Source organism: Sinocyclocheilus grahami, unplaced genomic scaffold (genome assembly GCF_001515645.1).
Source record: "Sinocyclocheilus grahami isolate Dianchi unplaced genomic scaffold, SAMN03320097.WGS_v1.1 scaffold449.1, whole genome shotgun sequence".
Lineage (NCBI taxonomy): Eukaryota > Metazoa > Chordata > Actinopteri > Cypriniformes > Cyprinidae > Sinocyclocheilus > Sinocyclocheilus grahami.
The window spans coordinates 287,413-314,897 of NW_015505628.1; the positions used below are offsets into that span (position 1 = coordinate 287,413).

General features: G+C 34.5%; 1 protein-coding gene across 1 annotated transcript in view; it reads right to left on the reverse strand.

The window, feature by feature from the left end:
• Positions 1-27,485, reverse strand: part of LOC107552387 (CSC1-like protein 2) — a 57,854-nt gene that overhangs the window by 28,705 nt on the left and 1,664 nt on the right. The window contains exons 2-7 of the mRNA XM_016234256.1: positions 14,381-14,593; positions 13,064-13,143; positions 9,247-9,285; positions 8,871-8,909; positions 6,648-6,738; positions 2,235-2,272 (exon numbers count right to left, since the gene is read on the reverse strand). Of these exons, the coding sequence (XP_016089742.1) occupies positions 2,235-2,272; positions 6,648-6,738; positions 8,871-8,909; positions 9,247-9,285; positions 13,064-13,143; positions 14,381-14,548 (455 nt within the window). The 5' untranslated portion in view covers positions 14,549-14,593. The remainder of the gene's footprint in view (positions 1-2,234; positions 2,273-6,647; positions 6,739-8,870; positions 8,910-9,246; positions 9,286-13,063; positions 13,144-14,380; positions 14,594-27,485) is intronic.

A 27,485-nucleotide genomic window follows, 5' to 3' on the forward strand; every position in this document is an offset into this window, starting at 1 on the left:
GAATACTAAGAAAGTTGATGTCTAACTTTAAAAAATAAAGGAGGGAGAGGGTAGAGAATGATGTCCCGGGTCGCTAAAGACCCGAGGTATGCATTTAAGGGTTAAATATTTCGATTTAATAGGCTATTTATTTTCAAACATGCCCTAGTGTTGAAAGTGTTTCGGTCAAACTTTACATTAGGGCTTCATTAGTTAACATAAACTGCCAATGAAAAATTCTTCTAAACATTCATTAATCTTAGGTAATTCCAATATTTAATAACACATTGTTAAAATCAAAAGTTGCAACAGTGTTATTTAATGAGCTAACATGAACTAAGAGTTGCATTTTTTTTAACAAAGATGAATAACTTCTGTAGTAAATGCAGCTATTGCTCATTGTGAATGTTAATGCATTAACTAATTTAAATGTTTCTAAATTATGTAAATGTTCAGTTATTGTTGTTATAAGAAAATAGTTATTAAACTTGTTATACTGGACTATGACAACACTTTTTTGCAACTAAATTCCAATACCATGATAATACCGTATACCGTGATAAAAGCATGATCAATTAATCGCAACATGAAAATTTGATAGCGGCATATCCCTAGTCTGTACTTTCTTCTGCACTGGAAGCTCCTGACTTCAAGTCAAATTCCTTGTGTGTGTAAACATACTTGGTAATAAAGCTCTTCTGATTCTGATTTATAGAATATATAGTATGGATTATGGAGCAGTGAGGTTTCTAAGGGACTCTAAGGGAAATGCAGGAAGATGGCGAGTTGAAGAAAAGCTAATCAATTAACATCATAAAAATGCTAAATTAAAATAATGTAAAAATAATAGTGAAAATAAAATCAATAAAATTCAGCAAAATAAAATGCTTACTAAAAAGTTATAAAGTCATAAGATGTGCAACAAAAATAAATTTAAGAATAATAAATGCCAAACATAATTTAAATAAAATGCTTGATAAAGGTTTTTAAAAATCATAAAACTGTAGAATTAAAAAAGATAATTTTAAAATAAAACACTACAAAATAATAAAAATATACAATTAAGAAAAATCATTAAAAATAAATAAATAAATAAACTCATACTATCTGAATACATGAAATAAACCATAAAATATTAAAAGTAATTATTTAAAATAATAATAAAAACAATCTGCTTGGTAAAAACTTGTCAAACGATTAATCGCAATTAAATCGCATCCAAAATAAAAGTTTTTGTTTATATATCTGTGTGTACTGTGTATATTTATTATGTATATATAAATACACTTACATACAGTAAATATTTACATGTATTTACATGCAAATATTTATATTCTTATATTATATATAAATATATTTAACATTAACATAACATATTTTTCATGAATATATACATGCATGTGTTTGTATTTATATATACATAATAAATATACGCAGTATACACATATATTATGTAAACAAAAACTTGTATTTTGGATGCGATTAATCGTTTGATAGCATTAGTAAAAATGCATAAAATCATAAAAAATACAATTAAAATAAATGATAAAACATCAAAATAAATTAAATTAAATAATTAAATTAATGAAATCAAAAATATAAAATTTCTTAATACAAGTAAAAAAAAAAAATCATACAATTGTACAAAGATAAATCATTTTAAAATAAAACACTACAAAAATAACCATTAAAAATATACAATTAAAATAATTTAAAATACAAATCTAAATAATTTGTAGCTCTAACATTTTCTATTCTACTATAATTCTACTTTATCTATATTTATCTTTTTAATTTTTTGTTCTTTATTTAAAAAAAACAACAACAACAAAAAACAAACACTAGCTTTCTATTTTTTCTATTCTATCTACTTGTTTTTCTTTGTTTGTGTGTGTATGTGTGTGTGTATAATATATATATATATATACACACCTTGCTACATGTACTGCGTTAGGCTAACCGAGACTTGTCATTTGCATTTATATATCGTTGCTCTTTTGTTAGTTTTGATTGCTTTTATTGTCCTCATTTGTAAGTCGCTTTGGATAAAAGTGTCTGCTAAATGACTAAATGTAAATGTAAATAAAACTTACTAAAAACTAATAAAATCATAAAAATGTTCAATTAAAATGAAAACAATTAAAATAAAACCCTTGTTAAAAAAGGTTTTGTTTTTCAAGGTCTAGCACTGTGTGTTCTGTTGTGCTGTGCTATTGATATGAACAATCTCACATTAAAGTCAAAGAGCCTCTTACTTTATTCTGAATATGGCCGTCAACCAGGAACAGAAGCCCTGCAATGAAAACACATCAAACTATGAATGTGTGATGAGCGCAGACACACACACACAGACAAATTACTGCATATATTAATACTTCTGGGTTTTATGGCTTAAACATGTCCGGCCAGGCCTATAAAAGGCTCTCTGTGAGAGTATGTGAGGATGCTGGCTGATTTCTCCAGCAGGATTAGAGGTGAACACAGGTGAAGACAGACAGGAGATGCTGAAGTCCTGCACTGATCTCTTAAGAGGCTGGAAAACAGGCTTAAGATGGCATCCCAAGGGCCGATTTTGGTGGGTGATGTCACCTGTTAAATTTTCCTGCTGAAATCTCATCCTACACATGTTTTTGATGTCACCTGTGAGTGAGGCTAAATCACACATTCCCCTCTAAATTAGTGGTTTACCGATATATTGCCAAGGCCGATATATCGACCAATATTTGGCATTTTTCAACTATTGGTATAGGACAATCAGTTTTTCTCTGTGGTCAATGTGTTGATATTCCCAAGGTCAATAAATCATCTAATATTTGACATTTTCCAATTATCGGCATTGGACAACAAGTTTTTGTGTTTGGCCGATGTGTCGATATTGCTATGTCTAATATATATCGGCCGATATTTGACAGTTTTTAAACTACTAGCCGATCAGTTAGTGTGTTTGGCAGATGTGTTGATATCACCAAGGCCGATATACTGTATGGCATTTTTCAAATATCGGTATTGGACAATCAGTTTTTTTCTGTTTAGCCGATGTGTTGATATTAACAAGTAAGCGTGTAACGATACACGTATTCGTACTGAACCATTCGCTACGAGGCTTTCGGTTCGGTATGCATTACAAGCCGAACTTTTCGTTGGACTAATTCTATTAAATTTGGAAAATAAAATAACTTAAGAGTGTGAAATATAATGTTCTCAGTGCCACTGTGCTCACCAAGGCAGCCTAAACGTCGTAACAGGCAACACAATGTCTGCCCCGCGATAACCTCCCTTTGCTGGGGTGCATTGAAAGACGATGATCTTGTATCGACGATATTGTCAAAAACATCAATTATTGGCAATATTATGAGGATTTGGCATTTCCAATTAAATTTAGGCCTGTTACATTCTTATTTTATTAGGCCTATTATTAAGAAGAAGTTACTTTTATAATTAAATCAAGATTATACAATTAATTTGCCCCGAAATAATTAGCCAACCACATAACTGACGCACTGCAAGGATTACAAAAGATTAGGCTATTTACTCCTCGATTAAAATGTTTTTAAAAAAGTAAAACAGGTATATTATACAATGAATTATAGGTCTATAATTAAAATATTAACACTGCAGTCATCAATAAAAATCAATGAAATAAAACGTTTTATTTCAAGCACCGACTTTCAAAAACAACCTGTTTAACACGAAATACATTTCTTATTTTTTTTCCACAATGTACGGGCCACAAGAGAAATATTAAGGGAATAAATGAAAAGTTAGCTATATACCGTTATCAGCATATGTTGAAGTAGATTCGTCTCTCGTCGTCTCTGAGAGAATATGCGGCATCAGATGCTGAAAGCTCCGTCATTACTCCGTCATTCCGTTTTTACTTTCACTTTCTGCATATAGTGAATTGACTGAGATTAAGACGTTCAACCAGCATAACTCTTGCGCAAAGTTTGCATGTTGCTTGTGTGATATCCACTGGCTCACCTTCATGGTTTAAAACATAAATATTTCCAACATTGCAACGTAACCAATTACCCCCCCACCCGTATCGAAAACGTACCGAACCGTGACACCAGTGGTATCGAACTGTGAATTCTGTGAACCATAACACCTCTATACAAGGCCGATATATCAGCCATTATCTGGCATTTTCTAAACTATCGGCCAATCAGTTTTTCTGTTTTGTCAATGCATCAATATCAACATCGCTGTATGGCCGATGTGTTGAAATTGCCATTTTTTAAATGTGCATAAGCCAATACGTTTTTGTGTTCAGCAGATGTGTCGATACCACCAAGGCCGATATTATCAGCGGATATTTGACATTTTTTAAATGTTGGACAATCTGTTTTTTTGTTTGGCCGATGTGTCGATATTGCCATGGCCAATATTTGGCATTTTTTTCAGCTATTGGCCAGTCAGTTTTTCTGTCAATATCAACATTGCTGTATGGCCGATGTGTCAATATATTATTGTAATTAACAATTAAAAGCAGTAAGTAAAACAAAAGTATTATAAAAGTAATTTTAATTGAATACATTTTAATGTACAGCATTATAGTTGGATTATATATGATGCAACATTTACTTTTAGCCTGCAAGCTTCAATCAAATGTAATTTTTGGCCCTTTGTATTAAAAAATTTGGGCACTACAGTTTTTTTTTTTTTTTTTAATCATTCAAATAATTTTGACATTTATTTAGTTTTAAATTACTCCGTCATTCCGTTTTTACTTTCACTTTCTGCATATAGTGAATTGACTGAGATTAAGACGTTCAACCAGCATAACTCTTGCGCAAAGTTTGCATGTTGCTTGTGTGATATCCACTGGCTCACCTTCATGGTTTAAAACATAAATATTTCCAACATTGCAACGTAACCAATTACCCCCCCACCCGTATCGAAAACGTACCGAACCGTGACACCAGTGGTATCGAACTGTGAATTCTGTGAACCATAACACCTCTATACAAGGCCGATATATCAGCCATTATCTGGCATTTTCTAAACTATCGGCCAATCAGTTTTTCTGTTTTGTCAATGCATCAATATCAACATCGCTGTATGGCCGATGTGTTGAAATTGCCATTTTTTAAATGTGCATAAGCCAATACGTTTTTGTGTTCAGCAGATGTGTCGATACCACCAAGGCCGATATTATCAGCGGATATTTGACATTTTTTAAATGTTGGACAATCTGTTTTTTTATTTGGCCGATGTGTCGATATTGCCATGGCCAATATTTGGCATTTTTTTCAGCTATTGGCCAGTCAGTTTTTCTGTCAATATCAACATTGCTGTATGGCCGATGTGTCAATATATTATTGTAATTAACAATTAAAAGCAGTAAGTAAAACAAAAGTATTATAAAAGTAATTTTAATTTAATACATTTTAATGTACAGCATTATAGTTGGATTATATATGATGCAACATTTACTTTTAGCCTGCAAGCTTCAATCAAATGTAATTTTTGGCCCTTTGTATTAAAAAAATTTGGGCACTACAGTTTCTTTTTTTTTTTTTAATCATTCAAATAATTTTGACATTTATTTAGTTTTAAATTAGGTGAATATATAAATATGTAAATAAATATACATTTAATTTCAGCAGTTATGTTTTTTTTTTTTACAATCTATAAATTAAATATGGTGATATCATATATATCAGCTTTACGCTGACCATTAAAAAAAAAATCTATTTTAGTCACCCACTACTAAATCACTTCAAGGGATCCTGAGGTTTCAGTTTGAGGGAGTTTATTTGGAGGTTTTGTTGAGTCAGTTTCTCTCCTGAAGGCTTCTGGGGACTTTCAAGGACGCCGTCCAAAGAATGGAAATGCAGAAATGCTGGTTCATCATGACTGTGATTTAAAACGAAATGATGAAGGGAGGAAGTTCTTGCCCTCTATAAAAGCCTTTGGTTCTTTCCAAGTGTATATAACGTTGATGTGAGGTCAGTGTTGCATGGAAAAATCAATGGAGTCCATGGGGAGCGAGAGGGGCTGGGAGACACGCTTTGGGAAACGGGTAATAAAGACATTGAGTTTGATCCAAAGTAAAAGTCAAATCGACAACTCGTATTGAAAATAAATTGTTTCACGAAAGGAATTATTTTAACGTCCCTTTAACTTGGCTTTTCTTTCAGATACATGTACTAAAAAAAACTATCTTCTGCTCTTCTGCTCACCAAAGCTGCATTTATTTGATCAAAAATACAGTAAAAACAGGAATATTGTGAAATATTATTATAAATTAAAATAGCCATTTTCTATTTGAATATATAGTAAAATGTAATTTATTTCTGTGATCAAAGCTGTATTTTTAGCATCATTACTCCAGTCTTCAGTGTCACACGATCCTTCAGAAATCATTCTAATATGCTGATTTGCTGCTCAAGTTGCTCAAGCTCATGTTGAAAACAGTTGTGCTGCCCAATATTTTAGTGGAAACCGTGATACATTTTATTTTTTCAGGGTTCTTTGATGAATGGAAAGTTCAAAAGAACAGCATTTATTTGAAATAGAAATCTTTTGTAACATTATAAATGTCTTTACGGTCACTTTCGATCAATTTAGTGCATCCTTGCTGAATAAAACGATTAATTTATGGATGTGTGGATGCAGATGGGAGGAGGGGGCGGGGCCAAAGGAGTGATTGACAGGTGTCTTACATTATCTCGCTGTTCGAAATCTACCGAGCTGGAGACGGAGGTGAGACGTTCATATCGGTCCGGCGTTTCAGAATGAAGGGCTGAAGCCACACTGTACACAAACACAGAGACAGAAAGCAGAAGGAAAAAGAGAAAGAATCAAATGAGAAACACTGGCTCAGGTCTTCTGAAGAGTTCAAGTGGATGTTTTTGGTTATTCTGAAGGCCGAGCAGAGCCGGACAGTCAGAAAGCCTAAACGTTCAGGTCCACTCAGGCAAATATAGCTCAGTCTCATCTCAGGGTAGACGGGATATTAAGTATTTACGGGCTTTGAGGAGCAGAGGATGCATCTGTAATGCACGTTTCCCTCCGTATGCTAAAAGATATGAATCCACAGTTGAGATGAAGCCTAATCTACCAAAACACACAAACACAGATCTACACACCCTGACAGGAAGATGCTCATGCTCCTTAGACTCAGTTTTGAGTGTTTAGAGACTACAAACATCTTAACCATTTAAATCCAAAGTCATTTATGTGCTTCAAAATAAAAATGTAATAAAAATAAAATAAGAAAATCTGATTCAATTAGGCTGATATATACATATTTCCTGTTTTCGTATTATCCAATTATTATAAGACAAAAATAAAATAGGCTTATTAAATTGATTACTCTTTACAAATACATTTTAGCAATGTATGCACTTTAAAATAAAAATGTAAAAATAAACAGCAATTGCTTTAAACCGCAATTAAAGAATCAGATTAAACTATTATACAACCTCACATATTTCCTGATTTCTTAAAAATATACATTTTTATTTAGATAAACTTATCAACACGATTACTCGTTTATGAACACATTTTAGCACCTAAAGTCATTTATTTAAGCATTGCTCACTAGCATTGATGAAAGTTTCATACCGAGCCGTTTTAAAAACTGTACTTGTTGAGGACATTATTTAAGTTCCTAGCTGAAAACCAGCAGGTTTAAAGGGCCAGATCCTCTTTTTCTTTGTGAGAAACGATTCCAGAACAGCACTGACACACTTTGAAAAAGGATCCTGTCAAACGCACTATTACCGTGGTTTCTCTGCTGCAGGTCTGGATGACTGACAGACTCATTAGACTAACAGAATAAGAAGGATCCGTGAGGGACGCAGGAATCATCCTCTCTGAAACACGTGCACTGCAGCGTCTCAAATGCAGCGATAAGAGCAGAGGTTCAATAGGTAACCGGGTCAGAATGAACATTTAACAAATGAGTAAAAATAAATCCCTGAGTTGAGCATTTCCTGACCTCAGCACTGAGTAACACACTGAACCGAGTCCAAGCTCTGTTTCTACACTTGTTTTCATTCGTCAACACATCAGCTGCCAATCAAATCAGATCAATAAGACAGCAGTGTTTGTGCGGCAAAAAACTCTGCTGATGCCATGAACAGACTCCGCTGGTTTAGAGCTAAAGCGAATTAAATTCTATACAGCTTGTGATTTATACTGTATGTATAGGAATAGCGCAGAAGTCACTGGACTACTTTTATATTCTATGTCTGACTACTTCAATGATGCTTTATAGTTGTAGTTTATTTATTTAAATTTTTTGGTCCTTTTTGGGCAGTAAATAACTAAAGATGCAATGTGCAAATAAAATAAATACAAATAAAAAAATTGTATTAAAGCAAAATAAAATTGAATAATAACATCAACAATAATAATAAATTAAACAAAAATATAAATTTTTTATAAAATATTTTTAAAAAATCACTGTATAATATTATACTATACAACATTTCTTACATTTCCTTTTTTATTACATAAATTCTTACATGCACACTAAGAAAAAATAAAATAAAATGGATAAACAGCCTGATAACTCGTTTACTGGTTGACTGGTCATCTTTTGTGACTCATCCCTACTCTGGAACATCATGAGGGTGAATACAATTCTAACAGAATTTTCACTTTTTGGTGAGATATTCCTTTTAAATCCATTTGAAATGGACTAATTCGCTGTTTCGGACTATTAGGGCAACTCTGGGAGAACAAGGGCACCGTCATCTACAGCTAAAATGACCTCAGTGGCTCCGTTGTGGAGATCACATCCACCTACGATCCCCAAATCACTCTACATGAGAAGATACACATTCACAAGGGCAGGATGACTCACAATACTCAGGGGTCTCTTTGGATCCACTTTTGGGGTCACAACGGGTCAGAAAGACACGCTAAAGCTCTTTTACCTGCGTACAGGCTCATAGTTACTCCGTTCCTTCCTCCTACTGTAGTCAAATAACACACGTCACAAAGAGAGACATGAAGGACAGGCGGTTATTGACACTCGTGTGTTAGAGGCCCTTCGGAAAGCCGAATTTACACACATGAGTCAAACATCACACACACACAGCAGAGGAATATTAATATGTGGTGAGCAGTGAGAGAAAACACTCAGGAGAGCAATCACACACAGACATTTAAAGCAACATCTGTTAGATAAAGGTCAAAGGTGAGGAACCCCCACAATTACAAACCATTACACACACACTAGTTTATCAGAAGAAGTGAGAGGTTAGTTCTTCATCGAGCAGAATAAAGCAGAGGAACAATAACTGAACATACTACTCCCGCTCCTCCAGACCACTGAATCTTCTCTTCTGTCTTGGGAAGGAAAGAAAAAAAAAACAAGAGGAAGGAAAAATAAGCTTGAATTCATTCAGATCAATAAATCTCTGAAGACTGCAGCTGTCAGAGCTTCAGCTGTGGAAATAGAGCGGCGTTAGTTGAGAAGTTGAGATACATGATATACTGTATCTGAGAACATATCAGTATCTCCCAATATACTTTAAAGATGACAACATGTGCAATTACAATACTTTATTGCAAAGGAATAAAATAAAATATAAAAATTAAAACAAAATAAACAAATATAAAATCTATAATAAATAAAAAGTAAATATAAATATACAAAATAAAATAAAAACGCATAAAAACTAAAAGGAAAATAAAAAAAATATAACAATTCAAAATAAAATATTAAAAATTTAAAACAAAAATAACATTTTACATAAAATTTCTAAATAAAAAATACACAAATAATATACAATTTAAAAAATATATAAAAATGAAACAAAAATTTTAAATATATTAAAGTGTAAAATAACATTAGATGCAGTGCAGTCAAATCCCAAAATATAATGTGTGCACAGTCAAAAGCTGCAATGCACATACATTTCTGTGATGTTTCAATAAGTCTAGGATACTCATTTAATGCCAACAGCTGCTTAAAGCAGCTCAATTTCACCACATTACAGCTGTGCTTTCACTTCAGCATTGGCGTGTAAATCTGTTCATTATGAACTGTACAGTCACAAGAGCATAAACTGCAGTCTTGTGTTTAATGTACAGTCCACGTGTGAAACACCGAATCAGCGAATTGAAGGGTCTTTCCTCTGGAGTGTGTCGCTGTAATTACAGACGGACGCTGTGCAGTCAGCAGCACGCAGTGGTCCAGAAACACTGTAATCTACAAACCACATCAATATACAAAAGTCAAAGGCATTTTTAAATTGCCTTTGGTCATAGATGATGGAAATGTGAGATTGAGTGAGAGGATGGACGAATGTACACACAGTGGAAGACAGCAAGAAGGCAGCTGGAGAAGTAAAATTGCCCTACAAACCCAGTAGGAAGCTCATCAAAGCTCGATTTCCTGTTTCCACTCTACTACAGGAAGTAGCAAAGCATCGAACAGACTTTTAACAAGAAATCAATTTATACAACAGCCTTCAGAATCACAAATATGCAAATGGTACCCCTCAATAATGCCCCAAAAATCAAGGTAGTACCAGGGTAGGTTACTGGTTAGTGATCACCAGATTAAACTGCAGCTCTTACAAGCTCAGGCTTTATAATGATGCATGTGGCACTTATGTAACCAAGTTAAAAAAAAGGCAATGCCAGCGGCTCAGTCTATTTCCAGCAACCTTAATAAGCAGCAAATAATACATGGTTGATTCAATGGAAATGACATGTGGGAACATTTCTGGCTCCATTCCGCACCAGCGAGGGAAGGGAAAAAAACACTAAACAAAGAAAAGCAAGAGGAGGAAGAGCAGAGTGAAAACGGCAAATATGCTCAGTGATAATGAAATGCACTGTCTCATGAAGCAGAGGGCTTGTGTGAGTGGTTTTTAATTCACTTCCTTCCCTGCCAAATAAATGTCAGCGAATCATGAAGGTTTTTGGGTGTGTTTAGTTGCACCTGGATATTCAAGCTGTGAGACTGGGCGAAAGCACACGTGGGGTGGACGAAGACTATCTATATGAGGCAGAACCTGATTTATAACGATCCAAAACTACTAGCATCATCAAGAGACACTCCTGAAAGTACATCATTTAGAGGATTGTGATTCATTAATTCATTCGGCACACATGAGTCAATTAAATGTTTGGCCATGGCCTGTTTCTACTAAAAGACGTAAATTCTGAAAGCAATGCTCAAACTTAATAAAACTGGGTACATATGAACATCAGGACAATTTGAGGACACGCACCAATTTTCATCCAATTCCGTCCATAGGGGGCGCTATAATTAGGAAATCCTTATGAATCTGCAACTTTGATCAAGGAAGTTCAGTTCTCGGACAACAATTTTTATGTTCTACCAAACTGTGGTCATTTTCTCAACTTTTGCCATTTATTTAGACCCTCAAGATTGCAAAATTTGGCTATAATTTGAGTTGTTGTTGAGCTGTGTTTGTCTTTATTTGGCATAACTAGAGCAATGAGCATGGGTCTGAAAACCAAGGAGGTTACTTTTTTGTAAGACTATCATTTCTCAAAAAACAGACCAAAATGTCATCCCATGAGACACAGAAAGACTATTTCATCAGTAACCAGAGGTAGTGGTCTTTCTGTTTACTCAGATGTGTTCTTAAGACCTGTGGTTAGCAGAAAGTGATGATTAATCTCAGTGATTCTACTCAAACATCAGGTTTGCGGCCATTATTGGCCACTTCTGGCCACCATAGGTGGTACTCTATGAGAGGACTTCATTGATTGGATGATATGATGTCCACTGATGCTGGTCATTTCAGTTCACAGTGTGGAACAGGGATTCTAGGCATTTTCTCCACATCTGCCAAACCCTGTAATTTTTCAGACAATGTACAAGGGTGAAAAAGAGACCATTTCATCCTGGTGTTTTTTGAATCCCGAGTTTTCTTTTGCTTGGCATTTTCCAAGTAAAACACCATACTAGTGATTGACCGATATTGGTTTTTTGACAGCTGATGCCGATATCTTGGAAAGCGGGGAAAGCCGATATAATTTTATGTATTTTAATTAATATTTAAGAAATTTGAAGTCATTTGAAAATTTATAAAAAAAATAAATGTGTTAAATAAACATACTTATACTTTAGATGACAAAGTATTTTCACATATAAATAAATATTTAATAAAAATATAATTAAAAAGGAAGTAATCACTGCAACCAACAGGGCACTCAGTATTCTGGGAAGTTTGTGTGCATTAATCATATTTTTTCAAATAAAGCCAAGGTAACACTCATTTTACATACAGCACACAGTGAAAATGACATGAATATGACAGTGGGAAAATGCATAAAGCGCAGCATAATTTAAAATCACGAGTTTAAAGTTTGTCAATTGCGCATCTCCAGTGAAGCTTAACTCTCCTCCTGTCCGTATTCAATTCGCACGGACCATAGGACCGACCGTCACAGAACACGCGATCATGCAGGATACACATACACACATCACAAGATCTCACAACTGGATCCGACTAAGTTTGCAAGGTTTTTGAAATTGGATGTTTATTAGACATTCAAAGATTTGTTTAAATGATATAAATGCGTATTTGCTGAATGCTGACGGCAAACAAGAAAGAATTACAATGTTTGCCTTTCTATTACTAATAATATAAAAGCAGTCATTATAAGACTTTTTCTATACATTTTAATTCCTTTGTTTAACCGTTCTATCTGATTATTAGAAAAACTTCTATCCGTATTTAGACAGAACTGTTAACGACAACAGCAAACAAGAGGCAGAATGTGAGCACTGTGTGCAAAGGCACTGCCGTTCTCAGCACCGTCAAAATAAAAGTTGACGTACGCCTCGAACACATCGGCCAAACAGGAAAACTTATCGGCCGATGCCGAAATTTAAAAAAATGCCAAATATCGGCATTATATTGGCGATATATTATATATATATATTATAATATATATTATAATTATAATATATTATATATATTATAATATCGGCGATATATTGGTCGACCACTACACCATACACACCTTCTACAAAGAATATAAACAAGAATTGAAGATTGCACACCAATGAAAATTCATTCAATTTGACATCCAAATGACACCCATAAATCAGGCAGGTTTGACAGCGACATGGCCTTACCTGTCAGCATCGGTCACCAGGGCCAGACGGCCGTAATCCCATGCCACTTTCCGCAAAATGGAGAAGACAAAAAGAAGAACCTGAGAGATGGAGATACAGAGACAATCAGCCATGTGATAAAGAGAGAAGTCAAGTTAATACACAAATTCAGTTAAAAGAAATGTGCTCAAGGCCAAATGTTTACAAGCATATTGTGAAATAAATCATTACTGTGACATGAAACTCTCCATCCAATAATGTAAAAAAGTCATACTTCTTAGGTGAAAAAAAACACTCTTGAAAGAACATAATTTAGGGAATTTTTATTTATTAATTCATTCAGCACGCAAACACTAGCCAGTTAAATGTTTGGCCATGGCCTACTTCTACTAATGAATGTATCTTCTGAACACAATGATCAAACTTAAATGACATCTGGTACATAAGAACATCAGGACAATTTAAGGGAACGCACCAACTTTCATCCAATTCCATCCATAGGGGGCGCTATACCTAGAAAATCCTGATTAATCTGCGGTTTTGATCAAGGAAGTTCGGCAATAACTCTGTTCTACCCAACTGTGGTCATCTATTTAGACCCTGATGATGACAACAGTTCCCAGATAGAAGAGGATACATTTTACATTTGAGGATAAATCAAGGCTTAATTGTTCTGCTGATGCGGTTTGGGGCTTTTATTCAGGTTTATATTGACCTGAGCAGAGATGAAGATCTCGTTTGATGTTTACACTGATGTGCAGCTTGCAACTGAAGACATCAGTAAGAAATGTAGGTCAAGAGGGCAGCCTAGGTGCTGAGTTAAGGAAGCTGACAGAGTTAGTAGGTTAAACCAGTGCTGTTACATAGCTCTGACAGCAACTCGCTTCAGCTCTGTCTGCCCCTGTACATTCAAAATGCAAGGTCGCTTGATTTTTCCATATGAAGAGATCATGTAAATACTCTGACCAGACAACCAGGTCAATCCATTGGTGCCAAGGTCAACATTCTGAAATTATGTTCCATTAGTATAGCACAGCACAGCACTGCAGTTTAAATTTTGATCTGTCTGAATAATTTTTTTTTTAATGGCATGATTAATAGATGGATTAAATTGACTGCATGTAGATAGGAAAAGGCTGAGTTTGTCATCTCTTCGCCAGATCATCATGAAATGCCAATTCTCACCACTAGATGTATAACATAGATGTACATTTTAATAATCATTTTGCTGTGCTTGGGCATTTTACAGCTAATATTATTACAATAATATTCTTGTCTTCTTCTACAGGCAGAGCTCAAAGACATCAAGGTGCACATTTTTCCATACTGGACACTTACCAGGAAGCACATAAAGTCCAGTGCGAGGACAGTGGGAACCCCTCCGAAGGGCAGGCCCTGCAGCACGGTACTGCGGATCCGGGCTGAGTAGCAGTAGTCTTTGGAGGCATTGCTGTAACAGTTGGTCTGACTCATACAGGTCGGGTTCCCAAAACTCCACATCATCATGTCCAGATGTTTCACCTCAATCACTGCAACATCCTGATGAAGAACCTGAGGAGAAGATGAAACAGATAAGATTATTTATACTCATTCTAACTACACAAAAATCTAACATTCTAGATCCATGTTTTTTTTAAAGAAAACAAATGCTATATTTATACTTAAATAATAATAGTAATTATTGGTTGACTGATATATTACCGTAAATTGGCAGACATTTGACATTTTTAAATTATCAGTTGTGGCCGATAAGTGTCAAAAACAGCTTTATTTTTCTTTTTTTTTTTAAAGAAAAAAAAGATAGATTTATACTTAAATAATAATAGTAATTATTGGTTGACCAAATATATTACCATATAGGACTATCGGCCAATTTTTGAAATTTTTAAATTATTGGTATCGGCCAAAAAGTGTCAAAAACAGCTTTTATTTTGACAGCAATGAGACAATACTATTTTTTTAAGGAAAAATTATATTTATACTTGAATAATAATAATACTTATTGGTTGGCCGATATATTGCCATATATCAGCCGATATTTAAACATTTTTAATTATCGGTATCGGCCGATAAGTGTTAATAAATGCTTTAATTTTGACCGTGCTAAGAACAGCAATTCCTGAGTGCACATGCAAGCATAACCTTTAAATCCTTCATTTTGAACTATGCAAACTATTCATGTTTTAACTATTTCTTTGTAAAATTATCTATTTAATTTCAGATAAAAAATTTTTTTAAGAAAATATACTTTTTTTTTTTTAGGAAAATTTATATATTTATTATTAAATAATGCTAATTACTGGGTAACCAATATACTCCCAAGGCTAATATATGGGCCGATATTGAACAATAAATCATCGTTATCGCCGATGTGTGTCGGAGGCAACTTTTTGACAGCGACAGGAAGAGACTTTTATTTTGACAGTGCACCTGAGCGTAGATGTGGGGAGAGAGAGTGAGAGAGAGAGCGCGGTGAGGTCGGGCTGCAGCGGCACTGCGGTAGATTGTTCTGCTACACTGGCCTCAATTCTCCTTCAGCCACAGGAGCCGTTCCAAACACCTAGTGTGCTGCCTACATAGACAGCATCACAGACACACTCTACTGCAGTGCTCTTATTGCTGTATCATGTACATATAATGATGAAAAACAAATTTACTATATTATATTCTTTATTACTTATACTATGTGTGTGTGTACAGTTATTTAAACTAAATTTTACATTTATCCATTTTAGCAGATAAATCTAAATGCATCAAATTTATTAGCTTTTTAAATAAATTACATAAATATATAATCTAAACATTAATACAAAATTTAAACAAAGAAAATATATAAATAAAAATAATAAAATAAAATACACTAATAAAAATACATATGAAAATAAAAAGTAAAAATGTAAAATTAAATTAAATGCAAAAATATACATATTTCAATATTTGTAGTGCCAAATGTAAACTAAATCCACTGACTGTCTGAGTAAAAAATCGACTGCTTTTAAATGCTCATATGCAAATTTTCATCTAATTGTAATGCACTTGTGCACAGTCAAATGTTCCTAGTCAAAATATCCATCTTAGTAAGATATTAAATGCAAACAGTCGGTTTATTTTGCAATAAGAATGCGCCTAATGAACCTGCCACTTAATACTGAACAACAATATTGACAAGAATAAAAGAAAACCACCATGTTTACTTGAAGACTACATGATATTATTCATATAACTTTTTTTAAAAATGAGTTCAATAGGAGATAACAATATAATTGTTACATTTTTGTTTCTGATGTATAAGTTAAGTGCTTGTGGAAAACGTCAGTCTATAGTGCTGGTATATTGACATTTTTGGCTTTGTGAAAAGTTTTTAAAAAATCTGACAAGACGGAAAGCCTGTGTGAAACTGTGAATGTCCCCTCAGTAGGAAGCTGCCCATGTAGACTGACGCGTGTGGAACAGCACTAGTACAACTCTTCTGTCTCTGTTCTGAAGCAGCATCCCTCATGCATTCAGAACAATCATGCAGCTTGTAGAAATGCAATCAAGTAGCTCGCAAAATAATCACAGACACAGAGATACTGAACCAAATATGAGGCCAAGCACAGCACAGACACCTAATAATGGAGTTTCAGCACAGCTATAGTGAAGAAACAGACAACCTGTTGAGCTCAGACATTGCTCAGGTAATCTAAAGATGCAAGAGAACGTCCTGACAGAAAGTCAAAGCAGCCCGTCAGGCTGGTCCAATAACATCCTGAACGTCCGGGAAACCAAAAAGGTTCAACACTCACGGCTCATCATCTTTACAGCAAGACATGGTCATTAATATTCTCCATACATCAATGGAAAACAAACGGAGAAAAACTGTGAGTGAAACTAACGCTGTTCTCAATCCAGATGGCAGTGCAATCATTTCCATTCATTCAAAAGCATCACAAATTATGAATATCACGATTCATATTCCATAAGCAATACAGCTCAATGAGATTCCAAAAATAAGAGACAGACGCTCTGAGGTTCTTAAATGCGTATCTTTAACTACACATGATTGCATAAGACTTGAGAGAGTTAATTACAGACCGGTTGTGCAGGTACGAGTCAGATAGGACTGAAAATGATGACGATCAGCTGGTAATTCAATAACATCTCCAAATGATTCAGCGAGTCATTCGACTGATTCAGACTGATCATTCAGTTCTAGGCTGAATGAATCAAACAACACGGGTCACGCTGAGTGTTTGCTGTTGCATTCAGTATAACGATATCTATCTTCGATCTTAATATAAAGAGATGTTGTCTATTTATAGCTTTTGCATTATAAAAGCTAACGAAGCCAAATGTAAAAACCATTCAGTTCTGAAAAAAATTAAAATAAAATAACAAAAAATACATAAAAATAAAACCGAATAATAAATACAATTTAAAAGAAAATTATAAAATATTTTTAAAAATCCTCCAAATATTTGATTCTTAAAAATTAGTCAGTTCTGATAAAACAAACCAAAAATGAAATACAAATAAAAACATGTCAAAATAGAAAAAAAAAAAAAAATCTGGTTCCAGCATTTAATTTTGTTTAATGGTACCGTTTTAAAACTGTAAAACCAAGATCAGCCAATGGGAGATGTCACCGTTACCATGGAAACAGGAAAAGGGCTGTTTTCAGTTTTGTAGGCAGAGGCTAGATGTACTCATCCGACTCCATCATCATAATCATCATCTTCACCTTGTTCAATCTTTTTGCTGGGAAATCAGATGTTGTAACGTCGTGATTCATCCCTGAGCTGATCAGTTTGGTTCAAAGCTTTGAAAACTTGATTGAAAATAACAGTTTACTCAAAAATAAATACTCACACTGACTTTCCTTCTCCCTCAGAGCACAAAAGGAAGTAATCTGAAGGCTTTTCATGCACTTACAATGAACTGGGACTGAAGCGTTTCACGCTCTTCAAAATTCTCATTTATGTTCAGTGGAGGGACAAGAGTGAGAGTAAATGATGACTTCTCTGAAAAACTCAAGAAAAGTTGTTGAATCAGGTTAAACCAGATCAGGTCTTCATAGGGAATCCCGATATCCATGCATCTTTATCCTGTTAACAATAACCTGTCAAGATGCTTTTTGGCAGCCAGCATGGTCTGAGGAGCCCGTCAGAAAAGCTTTGATTCCAGTGGGTCTCATCCAGAGTTCAGCTGGATTTTCTGCATGCGTTTAGCCGAGATGTGATTGCTCTGAATTCAGTGTGTTGAAAAACAGCCAAGAGCACGGCATTAAATATAAAGGCAGCGTTGGTGTGTGGCGTTCCCTTAAGAATACAGCCCAAGCTTGGCTGCACTTCTTTATTCATACTCTTTTTATGTTTATTTATTTACGTTGAACACACTAACCTACTTAGTTATAAAAAGCAAAAGGATGTTTCTATTTTCTCCCAATTTTGTGCCAAAAAGAGGAACAGGGGAACGAGAGAGGAGTTTGGAATAAGAAAAATTACAGTCTCATAATCCAGATCTGAATTTGGTATTTTTACCACTGAAAAAAGGACAAAAACACATAATACATGTATAATGCATCAAGTATGACTTAACTGACTTAAAATCAATAAAGCATTGAATTTTCCTGCATCTTTGGTTGACACATAAAAGGGAGGGAGGGAAAAAAGTCAAGTTATCAAGCGGCGTAACAGGTTAATGATGTAATTGTGTTTTCCAGTCCAGCACATTTGAAGATTACATTATTTTAATTGTGTTTCATACCCTATATTATTAATACTGGTCTTAACATCCTCTATGAAGTTTAATCAGAGTCGTGAATAACTTGACCTGAACACTAACAAAGAGTTTGTAGTCCGTTATATGATCTCGAATTCAATCTGTTTGAACTATCCATGAAAAACAAAGGGGGAGAAGGAAGAGAAGATGAAGACGACGACAAAGAACAATTAGAAGGAGAAAACCATGAAAAGAACAACAACAACAAGAAAAAGGAGGAGGAAACAAAAGGATGGAGGAGGAGAAGAACAGGAATAACGACAAACATGAACAAAAACATTAAGGAGAAGAACAATGAGAAAAGGGAGAAGGAGGAGGAGGACAAAGAGAAGGAGAAGAACAACAACAAACAAGAACATCGAAAAGAACAACATGAAGACCAACAATGAGAAGAACATTGAGAAGAACAGCAACAGGAAGAAAAACGAGAAGAACAAGGAGGAGGAGAATGACGAGAAGAGCAAGAACATCAAGAAGAACAATGCAAAGAGGGAGAAGAAAGAAGAATGAGAGGAGCCACAAGGAGAAAGACGAGGAGAAGATCAACGAGAAAAAGGAGAAGAACAACAACAATCAGAAAACAGGAGGATAAACTAAGAAAAATAAGAACAATGAAAAGGAAAAGAACAACAATGAGAAAGAAGATGAAGAACAAGAAGGAGAAGGAGAAAGAGGGAGAACAATGAGAAGAGAAAGAAAGAAAGCAAGAAAGAAAATGAGAAGGAGATCGGTGGAGTTGAGGAGATCAGTGAGGAGGAGCAGAAGAAAAGGAGAATAAGAACAAAGAGAAGAAAAGACAGTTAATTAACGATGAAGTTGTTCGCAGCATCTGTGGTGTTAATGTTTTACCACAGCTTTCAGAAAATCATTGTGTTTTTGTGTGAGCTTTAATAGCCCAGAATAAAGCACAATCACATTAACCATGTTAAACTCCAACAGAGGAGCGCGGAAAAATAACTTCATTAACATCCACGTGCTTCCTATTTATAAGCTCTTCACGAGCATTTGATAATTCAGAGGAAAGCTGTCTTTGAGGACATCATCAACTGGACAAAAGAGCATTTAGTGTGAGCTGAGACTGTCCTCAAATCAAAAGAGATGAAGGGATTTCCATTTCCAGGATTTTGTTTTGGAATATTCCAGGGATTTTTGGAAAGTTTCCAGAAATTTTCCACCCCTTTACAACCCTAATAATAATAAATAATTATTTGACTTTATAACTGTAAAAATACAGCTCTAACCTTTGTGCATTCATTTCTTCATTTTAAAGTATTAATACCATCAAACCTTGAAGCTTCTCTTTTGTTGACACACTTCTCATTACAACATCCCAAATGCACATAAAAAAAAACGAGAGCGGATACATTGCTAAAAATGTATTTCTCTATGAAAAACAACGAATAGGATTTTACTTATGAAACCCGACTGTTATGCTGCACTCTACTGAGATAATTTGATCTGTTCAGTAATGTCCTGCACCGCTGCGCTTATTAAAAACACATTCAATCGAGTTATCTACACAGCATCACATGCCCCATATGAAATCTGAAACATCTCCTGGCTCTTGTGCGGATGCATTGAAGCAATCGAATTAAAACTTTAAGCATTTCATTAAGGGCTTTCTCTTGTGCACTAAATGGCACGTCTTCCTTCTGCGAGCAGGAAACACTTTCCCCGTGACCTGCCAAACTTGATAGCATCTGCTTTTATTGGATTATCAATATCTTGAAGCTGCTTGCATCTGGTCGTTTATCAGAGGCGTGCGGACAGACATCAAGTTAAATATCGGTCTTGGTGATGGCTGTGACCTCAGCAGACGTCTGGAGCGAGAGGAAGCTTGAGATGCAATTCCTCATCCTGATCTGCTGATCGCTATATTTCTATCACAAAGTCAGTGCTGGGTCGGTAAACCAGGCCAGAGTGAATTAAGAAGAAGCTTTTGAAGTCTAGCATGACGTTGGAAACATCAACGTCATGGGTTCAGTTCTCAGGGACCTCGTACCTTGAATAAAAGCATCTGCTTAATAAATTAAAATGCATGAAAAAAAATACATGCCAAATTGAGCTGAGAGCACAAAACTCTTATTAAAAGCCGAATATTTAATAAATATTTAATAAACAAACACGCAGATGTGTTCAAAAGTGCCAAAAACACCGATTCAGACTTTTAAAAATACTTCATAATTTAAAATTGACAAACACTTATAATTAGCTTCGTGTTTTAATGAAAAGTAGTTATGCGATAAGATTTGAGTTTACTTTGATTAAATGCATCTCTGTGACATCAGACTAGAATAATTAAATAATGCAATTTTAAATGTCATGTCACTTATCTTATCAAACTTCCCAGAGCGCAAGTCGATGTGTCATAACTCTCTCGTCATGTGAAAATGAGTGATTAAAATAGCCCAGCCAAATACAGCAACTAGATTTTCACATTTTCTGAGGTAAATGCATGCAGTGTATGTCATGCAAAACTTGCATTGATGCAAATTACAGTTCAAGCTACTAACTTTGAGCAACAGGGTTGATTTAACAAACATTCATTCCAGGTTTTTTCTATTAACTCAAGAACAGTTTAGAGGAGGAAGCACCAAATTGCTCAAATTGAAGTACAGAGTAACGAGACGATTAGATCTTGTAGCTCATATTATAGAAGTTCATGCATTTTGCAATATCAAGGTCATGGGTTCAATCTCCACGAAATGCATGAAGTGATAAAATACACTAAAACTATAATAAAGAGTGATTAAAATGGCCCAGACAAAAACAACAACTAGATCTTTATATTTTAAATGAATGCATGCAATAATGCAAAGCTTGCAAAACATAGTTCAAACTAACTTTGAGCAACATGCTTGATTTAACAAACACTACTAATTACAGGTTTGATTTTTTTCTCTTTACTCAAGAATGTTTTAGGCAAACAACCAAAGGGCTCCCAGAGGAGAAAGCACCAAACTGCATAATGTGCACGAGACACCAGAAGATCATCTCTACTATATTAGCATACTGTAATAAGACAATCAGTGGAGTAACTCATTTATACAAACATACATTTAGCAAGGTCATGGTTCGATTCCAGAGAATGCATGAAGTGATAAAATGCATATCATGAAAGCAATTTAAAGGGATAGTTCACCTTGAGTTGGTCCCCACTGACTTAAATAGTGTTTTCCCCATACTATGGAAGTCAATGGGAACCTTGAAGTTTCTTTGGACAAAAGCATGTGTCAAATGCACTAATCTAGACGCAAAAACCAATAAATTTACTTTGATTCTAAAAAAACTCTAACTTAACAAATCTGATCAAAAAACCAGAAGCGCTAGTTGATGTGTCATAACTTTCATGTCATGTGAAAATGAAAGATGAAACTAAAGAGTAATTAAAATAGCCCAGAACTACATTTTTTGCAAGTAAATGCATGCAGAACTTGTCATGCAAAATTTGCTGCACTGATGCAAATTACAGTTCAAACTATTAAGTTTGAGTTAAAAAAAAAAACACACTATTAATTATAGGTTTGCTTTTCTATTAACTTAAGAATATTTTAGGCAAAGACCCAAATGTCTCCTAGAGGAGGAATAACCTAATTGCTCAAATGTGCTCAAGATTCCAGAAAAAATGGCTGTTATTATATTAACAAACTGTAATTAGATGATTAGATCTCAATGTTCCAGGAGCTCAAACAGAAAAGCATGCATTTAGCAACATCAAGGTCATGGGTTCGATACCCAGGGAATAAATGAACTGATTAAATGTGCACCTTTTAGCAGACGCTTTTATCCAAAGTGACTTGCATTCAAGGTACATTTTATCAGTTCTTGTTTTCCTTGGGAACTGAACCCATGACCTTGGTGTTCCTAGCACCAGATCTACTGTTTGAGTTACAGGAAAGCCCAATGACATCTACATTTATGCTGTTAGCAGACAGTTTTATTCAAAGCAATGAACATTGTATTCAATGCATACAGCTGATTAGTTGAATGAATGAGGCATTTATATAGTACACCCAAAGCGCTTTACAATCATGAGGGGGTCTCTCCTCAACCACCACTAGTTGCATTCCCTGGGAATCGAACCCATGACCTTGGCATTGCTAGCGCCAAACCTGTTGTTTGAGCTTCATGAAAGCTTCAATTACATTTAAGCATTTAGCAGGCGGTTTTATCCAAAGCGACATTCAGTGTTTACATTTCATCAATGTGAAAATGGGAATCGAACCCATGACACTGGCATTACATGCACCTTGCTCTTCTGTTTGAGCTACAGGAAATCTCCAATTACATTTACATTTAACACTTTTACATAAAGCGACTTACATGGCATTCAAGGTACACATTTACATTTGATCAGTTCTTGCTTTCTCTGGGAATCGAACCCATGACCTTGGTGTTGCTAGCCACTCTTAACTGTCTGAACTACAGGAAAGTCTAAATGCAATCTAAATGTAAAACTAACTGGATCAAATAACTATAAAATACAGTGGTGGCCAAAATGATTAGAAGACTAGTATTTTCACCAGCTAAAAATGTTTTTTTTTAAGTCAGTTATTTTTATCTTTTGCTGTAGTGTGTCAGAAAGAAATATCAGTTCACATTTCCAAACATTCATTTTGTCATTAATTGTAATAATCCAGTGAGATTTTTGTCTGATGACAGCTGAGGATCTGATCATCATCAGTCTGTCTGGAATAACATGAAGAAACAGAACAAACTGAGACAGACTCAATCCAGAAGAAATGTGGCAACGTCTCCAAGATCTCACTGGATTGTTACGATTAATGGCAAAATTAATGTATGGAAATGTAAACTGACAACATTTTTATCTGAAACAAACAACAGGCCTAACAATATGCAAACATAATAACATGACATTGAAAATTCACTACTAAAAACAACATCAGAAGCCAAACACACAAATCAATGGGTCACTTGTGGCTTTGTTTTGCTCAGCATATCAAAGTTTAATCAATTCCATTTATATTATCATATTTGTTATTTGTATTAGGCATTCGTCTCTCTATCAGAACGGACGTCTGTTTTTTTTGGGTCATGACACACCAGTTGAGAACGGCTGGCAGTAAACAGCATGCACGCAGCATGACGCAGCAGTGAGGATCACCGCTGGCTGGCTGTAGATCAGTTGTCAGCGCAGCTGCGTCTGACAGACACCCGGGCCGTCATTATCTCACACGGACAGACCCTCTGCTGGCGAAACATGTCGATTCAGAGAACGATTGTGACGTTTCTGAACTGTGATGGTATTTGTGATTATCATTAAGGGTTTGTCCTTGGCAGCAGCTCTGGATGTACAAGCACAAAGTCTCAAATCAAACTGTTCAAGTCTCAAGTGATTTGTGGGTAACCTTTTAGAGGATCCTGAGCCAGATCTAGAAAATTAGAGACTTGGGGATGCACTCCTTTAACTTGACCCAGTAACCACACAGAATACCCTAGCAACCGCATATGAATGAACTAAAAACCCCTCAGAACAATCTAGTATGAAAACACCTACAGATCAACTTCTGAAGGCATGCTTTATAGTTAAAACTATAATAGTTAGCTATGGTTCTAATTAATATTTTGAATTAGTTTTCATTTTCATATTTTAATTTTAGTAATCGTTTTAGAAATTTTGTTTTGTGTTTTTGTCATTTTTATAAGTATGTTTCTTTTTCTTTCAGTTTTGGTTTGTTTTATATATATATCCTCCTGAGAACCAGAAATAAAAAGCTTTGTGAATTTAGTATTTTTTCATGTCATTACATTGTTTAGAGCATAAGAAAAAAATGGTAAAATAACATTTTTGAAAAATTACATTTTATTCCTAAGTTATGCTATGTCCTCTGTAGAGGACACCATGACTCAGTTTTTCTAAAAATAAAATGACAAGAGTAGACATGAAAAGGTCAAATCAATGGGAATTTCTTTTAAATCACCAATCAATTTTTAGGTTTCAGGATTTCTTTATACCTAACTTTGTTTAAGGATGGTTATCAACTATGTTATAAAATATATAAAATTATTTGATATACTAATTTGAAAATGAATCAGATTTAAATTATAATTACAAAATATTATCATATTTCCATAACGATGTACAATTTTATCACTAAATTAATGTCAGCCATTTTTAAAAACCAAGGAGAGGGAGTGGTCATGCTGAAACATCCAATCATTTGGTGTCTCTGGAAAGCCCTGAATGTGCTCTGTACAGGACATCCAGACTTAAACCTGTGACATGTGAGGTCTCAGAGAAATCACTCAAATATAATGTCCACTACAGAGGACAAAACTCCATAGCTGGGTCTCAGGAGGATAAATATATATATATAAGATTTTATTTAGCAATATAAAGCGTGTGTGTGTGTATAAAATAGTAACAATTTTAGTTTTTATTCATATTTTGTTTTTTATGCATATTTTTCATGTATATCATTTACATTTTATTTAGAAATATAAAATGTATATTCAATTTGAGCAAACATTTTAGTAATTTTGTTTCGTGCTTTTGTCATTTTTAATAGTTTTTGTTTTTTTTATTTCAGTTTTTGTTAAAGTAAATGAAAATTAGACATTACAAGTAACAAAAATTTAGTTTATGTATTTAGTTTTAGTAAAGCCTGAAATTAGGTGCAACTTTGGCAACAACCTTCAAACTAAATCATTCACTAATTGATATTTTATAGTAATTTAGTTATTTAAATCTTTAGAGAACATGGATGTTCATTGAGCAGAACACTAATTGTATCAGTTGATATGACTTTGGTTAAATCTCTGAGAAGCAGGTGAACACAGATCTGCAGGATGAAGCTCAGGAGGGTTTCCTGCACTGATGTTAATAATAATGCAAATCGGCCCACAGGGTTTTTACAGCACAGGGTCATCTGTCATCTGTGTCTCTCCTTTAGAAATGTTCCTCCGGTTCCTCATTAGCTGCTTCAGACTGAACCTCTAGCCGCAGATCACAACATTAAATTCAAACTTTACTTCTGGCCACCGGTGAAACGCAGTCAGGCATTAAATTGGCTCTAAAAAAATATTACTCCAAAGAGGGATTCTAAAATATATTTTATAAATAATATATATAACTAATACAGTGAGAGGAAAAAAAAGTGAGAAAAAAAAGGGAAATATATATTACATACAAGTACTGTATAAAATATGAATCATTTTAAAAATATAAAATATTTATATAAATAAATTATATTTTATATATGCTATATAAAAACGATTAAATGTATATTTTATTCTTTATATAAAAAGAACATTTAAAATAAAACGGCTATTAACACTGTGAGGAAAAATGTGAGAGAATTTCCTTTTAAATATTTCAAAATACGTATATTTCAATTACTTATATAATAACTGTTTATAATTAATAACTTTATATTTTAAGCACCAAAAATGATGTCACAGTTTATATGAATATTTTGAATTGGTTTACAAAAACAATATAATAATTTATATAAATACAAGTACTGTAATTTACGTAAACATTTATATAAAGAGTAATATATAATCTATACATTATATCCTTTATACAATGATAAATAAGTAAGTAAGTAAAGTTAGTAAATAAATAAGTTGTGGGTCAGAGGTCTGATACTCAAACTGAGCCCATGGGACAGTCAAAGTGTTGGTTTCCAGGAATAAGTTATTATTATGCAATTTGTGCAATACTAGCAGTACAAAATTGCAAAAACACCATTGGTTGAGTCAATGTTGGCACGTCATGTTTAGTCGGATCGCTCAAACAAACAGACTGCAATTCAGTTTGACACCACTAGCAGAACATACACATGTTTCTCAGAAGACTTCTCAGGAAATCTTTTTAAAAAATGGGTTCTTGACCGTACAAGTCAAGCTCTCATTTACAGCCTGCGTTAAACGTAACGGTGTTCAGACCATTGCTGGAGATGACTGAACATGACGCTTTCATAACCTGTTTTCAAACCAACACCTGAGACAGAGAGAGCAGACAGTATTAAAGCCTGTAATCACATTATCCAAACCTGATTTACAGTCGGCTGTGAATGGAAACCAGCATGTTCTACACGTTTACACACTCAAACCTGAGACCAAAAATTAAGCACAAGGCACTGAATCAAACATGCACAATTTAATGGACAATTCAAGAGTTAAAGGTAAAGATGCACAAACTAACAGTCTGGCTAATTTACAAGCTCATTTGATTGACAGCACTCTCATTATAATGGTAGGACATCTTCAATTATCACGACTGGGGGTTTGAACCTATAACTTATCAATTAGCAGCCCAGTTTTTAACCACTTATTCACACGATTTTCAAAGACGTCGCATCACTGTTGGTTTCACACTGAACGACTATCTGGGGTAGCATTCAGTTGTTGCTGTGTTCACATTGCACGATGGAACGATGACAGGAGGTTACACACTGCATGACTTTACAATAGGAAGAATAATCGATAACTCTGTCTGGCGCAGGGTTGCCAGGTTTTAGCTACAAAACCCGCCCAATTACTACTCAAAACTAGCCTGAAAATAGCCCAATTGCTTTCGAAGGGGTACCCCAGTAAAAATCACATTCGGGGGGAAAATACACATTTATTTGGCGGGGTTCTCCTGGTACAATTCACATTCCAGGGCCTAAATATCACGTTATTGGGGTCACTTCAACCTGCTGACATAAAAAACAAC